The 8,217-nt window shown below is 44.0% G+C and overlaps 1 protein-coding gene across 1 annotated transcript; it reads right to left on the reverse strand.

The window, feature by feature from the left end:
* Nucleotides 1-289: 289 nt before the first annotated feature.
* Nucleotides 290-1,458, reverse strand: LOC147418158 (uncharacterized). Its single transcript, XM_086507406.1, has one exon. It carries the CDS (start codon nucleotides 1,356-1,358, stop codon nucleotides 582-584), a length of 777 nt encoding a protein of 258 aa, XP_086363532.1. The 5' UTR covers nucleotides 1,359-1,458; the 3' UTR covers nucleotides 290-581.
* Between the last annotated feature and the right edge of the window lie 6,759 nt (nucleotides 1,459-8,217).

Below are 8,217 nucleotides of genomic sequence, written 5' to 3' on the forward strand. Positions count from 1 at the left end.
ACCTGATGTGAAAACTGCCCGAAAATAGGAGAAATGGAGCGGGAACAACTTGTGCTATATAGCACAAACCGTAGAAGACTATATGGCACCTGTTATGCAGAAAACGGCACTGACAGAAAATCTGCACAAAATGACGAAATAGCCTGTGCAGTACTGCCCGTAGTGGAAACGGAGGCCGAAATGAGCCCAAATCAAAATTCTGAGCAGACCAAGCTCTTCGAGCTATCCCAAAATATTTGTCGACCTGCGAACGCTCGCCAAAGCTCACTGAAATCGGAGAAAGTGAGCAGGCGTGTGCTGGAGCAGCTGGCGACTAAGCCCGGGAAGACGTGACCTGCTCTGATACCAATTGTTGGAATTAGGGTTGCAGAGAAACACGCACAGCTTGGAGAAGACGAAGGGAGCTCAAGGCACACAATAGAGAGTGTGTTACTTAGTGTGCAATGGAAAGATAGATAGCCCTAGAGTGATGGGCGTATATACAATGCACGGGGGAAAAAACCTCCTAAAGAGGGAAAAAATGCCCCGGCGGTCCTAGTGTGTTCACACACATCACTACCACATGTATATGGTAACAGCTGCTACCCTGAGGCTCTGGCAAATGGGACAAACAATGGATCACCAAGCGAGGCTGCAAGGTCCTTCAAGTTCTTCCTAAGCCATACTGGGAGGTTTCCAAACTCCACCCATACTAGGTAGAGATCCTTGAATGCCTCGTTAGGTTCAAACAGAGGGTCCCAAGGGACCATGCACACCGGCGCACGATTGAAGAACAGCGGGCTTTTCACCAAAACCTTCTCAACCATTGCACTGTCGTTGAACTGAACTGACACGAATCCTTTTGCTATATATTGGGTGAATATTATCGAGCCGTGTTGATTCAACACTAGTGGACTGCTAAGCCAATTACAAAGCTCAATTCTATTTGGAACTCTCCCCATAAACCCGAAAACTACTAGAGTGGAATTTTCTACCTCCGCCAGTTGTTTTTTCACTATGGCAGGGGGAACAACCACTATAACGGCATCTTCCATCTCAACATGCTGCGGGAGCGCCTTCTTAAGTGCTTGGAAAGCTCTGTCCCCTTTGGCCACTTCAGCAGCATCCTCCTGCGACGCCGAATCCTTGCGCGACCTTTTGTTCAATGACAGTGTACACAGGATTGCTGCTAGGTCTTTTTCCACCTGCGTCTTTCTTTGTTTCAGTTCCTCCTTACTCATATTAGTAAGGGAGCTTTGATCGCTATCATCGGCGCCCGATTTCACAAGGTCGTCGGTCGGCTCGATAGCCTTGAGAGCATCGGGTTGTTCTTTGCCTGACTCTGCGTCAGCGTAGGACGGCTTAGAGGAGCTCGCCATGGCGCGGTGACAGTCCTCACCGACACCAAGTTACACAAAGGGTTACAAAAAGATAATAATCTCTGATAATAATCACCAAAGATAATATTCGCGTGCTGCAGTGTGTTGGGGGGGGGGGGGGGGGGGGGGGGGCGCCTTATTGCTTAACACACTGTGCGTGTTGCTCAGCTCACGGTCTTGCACAAAACTTACTCGCTAATGTTCCATATGCACATTCTCTTATTATGTAGGCTCAAACTGCGCTTATTAAGGGAAATAATCTCGATGCGGGTAGTGTTAATAATCGTCTTACCAAAAAGATAATAATCACAAGCAGAGCAATAGTTAATAATCGCCAAAGATGAGAATTGCGTGCTGCAGTAGTGTGTGTGTGTGTGTGTGTGTGTGGGGGGGGGGGGGGGGGGGGGCAGGATGCACCACCTTGCTGGATCCTCAAGCAAGAGCAGCTCGCGAGGCAGGAGGCTCAGAGCCGGCTGAAAGCTTGCGCACCTGGGCTCAAACAAAACGAGAAAGAGGCAGACCTCGAATGGTTTGATGCACATGAGAGAGAGAGTTAAGAGAAAGAGTTGGCAAAAATCAATGGCTCAGCTGCACTGCTGTTACATAACCATAAACGCCACAGTAAACCCCATCATGCGTCAAGGTTTCCTACACGCCATTCAGTACCCCTCACCTTCGCTTTTCATGTGAATGCTTCGAGAACCAAGTTCCTCCTCAATTGTATCTTTCTTAGTAAGCTCCCTACTATTGAATCTTGGAGACCCTTTTTGAAAATGGTGTCCCCTCAAGGGAAGAGTCGTTCATTGTACATTTTTTGCAGATTTAATATAATGGCTATTTAAAAGGGTCCATCTGGAAGGCGATGTCTCTCTGGTTGTAGTCCATGTGATATCCGTGGCAGAGTCTTGATATATCAACTCAATAGTGATGTGCTTGGTATGGCTTGTAATGGTTCTTTTGTACTTCTATTTGACACTATGGCTCAATTTGAGCATGGAGGAGATGTATGATTGTTTTAAATATATTCTAATCGAGTGAGTATTACAAAAAAAAAGGAGAGCCTTTGTTTATATGTGTGTGTACACACACACACACACGCGTGTGTGTGAACATGTATATGTGTGCGTGTGCGTGGCATGTGCACGTGCACGTGCACGTTAGAGAGGGAGAGGGAGTGAGAGAGAAAGTACTAAGTCATGTGCCATTAATAATTGTGAGACTTTAGTTTTCTTCATAAAAAAGCAGAGGGGTTTGTGAGGAAGGGAGGGGGTAAGATGCCCAAACTCTAAGTGCACCCTTTTGAGGTGCAATTAGTAGTGGCGGAGGGAGGGGGTACCTCATAACTGTTTAACAAACCCCCCCCCAAACCCCAAAACGTAGGCATAGAGTCAAAATTGTAGTAAATGAGGGAAGTGGCTGATTGGAAAAAAATAAGGAGTTTTTCTCGTAAAAGACAGCAAGAATGTGTGATGAGCTTCTCTAGAAAAGTTGTGTGTTCTGGAGAAGGTATATATATATATATTAGTATAGCTGACGAGCTTCGCCTTCCTCCCCCTCTCTCTCTCTCTCTCTCTCTCTCTCTCTCTCTCTCTCTCTACGTCAGTGTGCTTGCAGAGTTGCAGGCCACACCCACCACTTGAAGGAGGTTCTGACGCGTGGCAGGGAGGGGGAACCGAAATTCCCTCTCCCTTTATCCTTAGTGTAGATATATATACAAAGAGAGAGAGAGAGAGAGAGAGAGAGAGAGAGAGAGAGAGAGAGAGAGAGAGAACCTAATGTAGACAATGCTAGCATGCAGCATGTACGTGTGTGTGTGTGTGTGTGTGTGTGAGAGAGAGAGAGAGAGAGAGAGTGAAAGAGAGAGAGAGAGAGAACAGGATAAAGAGAATGCTAAGTTGCTAACGTAACATGCAGAAAGAGTACTTGACAAGGACCGTCTATTTGAAGACTTTAAACTCCAAAATATTGTTGAGCTTTTGTATTGTAAAGAGGTTTGTTGCATTGCTATTTGATGTGCATGGTCTTATGTACATGGCAAAAAAAATCAAAACAGTGGATGCTTTTGGTCCCCCTAGAACTTGAAGACAAAAGTGTGAACAAGGACCCCTTTGTCAGACTCGGCCTTTAACTTTTGTTGTTACATCATGTCATTTTCCTATGTTTGTATGTGTATGCATTAGGTCAATGTTGGGTGTGTTTATGCACTCATGTGCACATTATAAAGGGCGTGCCTTACATGTCTTTCTTGGCGATGCAAATTCCACTAGAGAATTTCAAAAAAACCAGTTATAAATTCATTTTCCGTTAATACTGAGGAGCGGAATTGGGGTAACGTAGTTTTAGACTCCGCTGTACAACCTTGATTCTTGTGTAGATATCAGTTTGTAGATTAATTCACCTTCAGTTTTTCTTAACCAAACTCTCTCTCTCTCACACACACACACACACACACATAAAGAGATAGGGAAGGAGAGAGCTTGAGCTCTTGCAAGCGCACACGCATTCACACACACATGCACGCACGCACAACCAAGAGAGCACACAATGGAGATGGAAGCTAAATCTGTTGCTTCTTCTTGACTGCTCAAAGCGATCTTCAATACTCAAGATGATCATAAGACCTTAAAATAATAAGTGAAAAATACAACATAGTAACAAGCATAATAAGAACTATGCACAATAGTCCATGTGAAACCACTAGTAAATGAGCTGAAACTACTAGTAAATGAGCTAGCAAGATAAGCGACCATTACTCTGCATAGATAAGCTGGCAAGATAAGCGACTATGTTGGTGAAGTCCGGTTGTAGGGCCACTGGCAATGATCCTCGTGTCTACTACCTCATGCCAATTATAAATATAGGCAAGAAGTCGTCCAATCCAAACGTACCATGTGTTAAGCTTGATGTCTCAACATCTCTCTCTCTCTCTCTCTCTCTCTCTCTCTCTCTCTCTCACACACACACACACACAGGACCCATCAACCATTAGACATGCCCTTCACAAAACTATGAGACACATCCCATCCACCCCCAAAAAATACAAGGATATCTCAAAATGCTCACCACCTCAGCACATTAACAGTGACTTAGATGTAATCCATTTTATTGAAACATTGTAGGGCTAGGATCCATCACATGCAGGATGAAGTTGTGAAACAATAAAGTGATGAATAGATTTTTAAACTTTCCTTTTTCTTGAAACAGCCACCTCCGAATATCAACAAATTCGACCATACATATCTTTTCTGCATACATCCTCAGGGGATTCAATAAGGGTTATTGTATGGTATCCCTCTCCCTCCTGAGTCCTCTCTCTGCCCTCCACGTGCCCCGTTACTTTTCATTTTTTCCTTCAGCCACCAAAGCATCCACCGGGATTCTAGTTAATTCAGGTGCTTCCCAAAATTAGAGGGATATAATACTTCACTCATAGTTGTGAGTTTTGCAAAACAAAAAAACTTGGAAAATTTTCATGTGACAATCTCCATAGACACTTTGACTAAACGTAAGAGGCTTTTATACAAAATTTATCTTATCTTTGCAGTGTTTTACGTGACTTATTTTAAAATTTAGAGATAAATTTTTAAAATTGTATACTAAACCTAGGATTTTTAAATTTTATTTCTAAAATTTGGGGTGAATATGGAAAAACCCTAAATACAAACAGAAATTCAGTCTTCAAAACCTTCAAATGTGCTTGATTCAATAACAACATTCTCGACATTAAGCTCTAAAGCCTTCAAGCTGTGCTATTTTGAGTCGAGACACATCGATTTTCTTTTTATGCCAGCATAGACTTGCTCTCTAAACACTTGCATAACCGCACTTCCTCTCGAGCTACTATGTAAAACAAAACAGGTAATGCATTGGAAAACCTTTCAAAACCTTCCCCAGAGGTCATTCCAATATATTTGAATGTCTCTCAGTCTTTGTAACACCTCTACATCCATTTGCAAGATAAATCGCAATCCAATTTTATAGGCGAGATTAATGTAAACATGGGTAATTTCTTTGATCAAGCAGCACTACGGTCTTGCTCGTGCAAAACCTTAAGATGTAGTCATATAAATAGTCCAACTATGCGATGTGCCAAAAAATAATGTCGTAACCAAAAGAAATCTCATTCAAAACTCCACAATTAGCAAAATAAAAAATAAAAATGCAAGATTGAATAAAATTGAGCTTTATTCCAAAATTTGTATGGTTTGTAAAATGAATTTAGATAGTCCTCATATTTGTTATGCAGAGAAAGATGCAAATGTCATCCATGCAACAAGGTAGCTGATAATTGCTTATCCAATTTTGGGCTACTTTGCTCTTCGTATTTTAGATTACATCAATCTAATACAAGTCACATGCTTGAAGTAGACATGCAATACATAGCTTATCTTTCCTCACATGATTAAAACTCCCAATCACTACTTTAAAAAAACAAGATAAAGATTCACTTTGGCAATTAAAACAAAAAATTGAGAAGGAAGCCTCATGAAAGAGAGATCTACAAACTAAAATATATTTTTTTAACAATAGAATGGGGGAAGATCATGAGGCTCTTCAATGAAGGGACGCATTTCAAAACCAAAAAAATAGGCTGAAAAACATGGAGTATGTCCCTCTAATTTTGGGAAGCACCTGAATTAACTAGAATCCCGATGGATGCTTTGGTGGTTGAAGGAAAAAATGAAAAGTAACGGGGCACGTGGAGGGCAGAGAGAGGACTCAAGAGGGAGAGGGAGTTTTAACGTCGTAGGAAACTATCTCAAGAGACCTTAAAGATCTAGCCAAGGAGGAGACAGTTGCCGCGCGTCAGAGAGAGAGAGAGAGAGAGAGAGAGAGAGAGAGAGAGAGGGTTTTCTGCTTTCTAGCATCGTTGAGGATGGGCTGCTCGAATGAGGAGGCGCAAGGGATGGCCAACCGGGGCCCGTGCGTGAGCATTGCTGCAGGTGAGCAAGGGAAGGTGTTAGCAGAAGCGCGGGAGGAAGAAAATCGATAGGGAGAGGTGATTTTTTGTCTTGACAATCGTTCGTGACTGGAGGTGGGAGGGCGGACAGCAGACGCACGCTTGGCTTGATTCAGCAGCTCATGGCTTCTGTCGATCGGCTCTCAACTGAGTGTGTTTGCTCGCCCACACTTCTCCCGGTAGCACACTCCATGCTGGCGCTTCGTGCTATAGAAACTTGACAAGTCAGCACAGACAGACGGTGTGTCGGTGTGGTGAGGCAACAGCCCTCTATGCCTGCTCCATGCCCGTCCAGGTCTCACAAGGAACAGTTGCGCACGCAATGGGGCAGCAGATCTCTTTCTCTCTATCGCTCTCTGTGTCTCTCAGTGTTTCGTAGGCATGGCAACAACTATGACTTCTTCTGGTAGGCAGATCAATTGTGCACAACTGGGGCAAAGATTGGAGATGACAAAAGCGTTCATGCACGTGAACCTACTCGAAATGTCTTTTCCTTTTAGGTTTGCCAATTCGAGTGGAATCTTAGTGGCTAATTAGTTAATAGAGGGTGATTCGACCCAATACAGTATACTGGACCCATATGAGCCTCTTAAAACTAAATTGTCAAAGAGAAATTCAATCAGTCAATACTTCATATCAAATGTATGTCTAACTGGCTTCTTCATTAAGGATTCTTTTAAAAAGCCAAAAAGTGACATAATCTTGAGAATCATGAAAAAAAGTTGCCAGTAGTAGTATGTGTCCCTAATTTAAAACGCATTAGTTTTAATGGGAATCTGCGGAGATGCCGCTCTGGCTCGGAGGAAGAAAAACCATGAGCCTGGCACGTGCAAAGAGAGAGGGAGAGAGACAGATCACGTATGGCAGTGTGACAATTTTTTGTCTTCGCAAGGTGTTCCATTTGCGTGTGATTGCAGATCGGAGGCAGACAGGACGCGCGCCGTGCAGAGGCAGAGAGCGAGAATGGGAGACAACAAGAGAGAGATGGTGCAAGTGGAGGGATGCAGGCCATAGTAGGGCGGTGTGTGGCTATGGCGAGGCGAGACGCGTCTGTCCCTGCTCCATCCCTCCGTCATCGTGCATAGCACGTGGGGTGCAGTCAGGCACATGTAGCGCAGGGAGAAAGGGACGCAGGGGGTGCGGCAGCATTGTTGGAGGAGGTGGGAGCGAGAGATAAGGGGCGCAGGGAGGAGATGTTGCAGGAGCTCCTTGCGGAGAGGCGCGTGTGCAGGAGGGGTCTAAGGAGGTCGACTTGGCGCGTGCACCGGATCCCTCGCATTTAGCAACTAAGGTCCACGTGAATCTCGTAAACAAATTAATTAAAGAAAGCAACTTCCAGCCAGTATGAGCCAGCACCAATAATGTATTCAATCAATGTATTCAAAGAAAAGAAAGGAAAAGACACTTAACTCATCGATGCAATATATGGAGCTACATTATTTTTGTTGTGTTTGAATGAGAAAATGGTATTGTCCACAATACATACATAATCAGAAATGCCTTGTAAATCGGCCACTTAAAGAACAAGGTGAAAGGATCACATTGGCATTCTCAAACAAAAAAATCAAGCACCTATTGGGTCCTTTCTTTACCCATTAATTAATTAGATTCAAAGATTCCCTGTGTCACTTTCGCCAAAGCAGATCATATGCCTTTGCATCGGTTCCCACGTGCACAAACGGCCTATCCTCCTTCCCAATTGCGATTCCCCTTCCTCCTTTCCCTTGGCAATTGCGTATTTCTGCTTCACTTGCCTCTGCACCCTCATTGTGGGTGAGTCGATGGAGAGAACGTGCAGCGTTCTCTGTTCCATTCTCTGTGCAGCCCTTGTGCCCCCAAAATGCTCCTCATTGCCGCATAAGGACGGCCCTGCCCTACGCTCCTCTCACCTCCCATTGC

The sequence above is a fragment of the Adiantum capillus-veneris genome, chromosome 30 (genome assembly GCF_014529385.1).
Source record: "Adiantum capillus-veneris isolate H3 chromosome 30, ASM1452938v2, whole genome shotgun sequence".
Lineage (NCBI taxonomy): Eukaryota > Viridiplantae > Streptophyta > Polypodiopsida > Polypodiales > Pteridaceae > Adiantum > Adiantum capillus-veneris.

Excerpts from the sequence above, each read along its gene's own strand:
- LOC147418158 (XM_086507406.1), bottom strand. The coding sequence starts at position 1,358 with ATGGCGAGCTCCTCTAAGCCGTCCTACGCTGACGCAGAGTCAGGCAAA.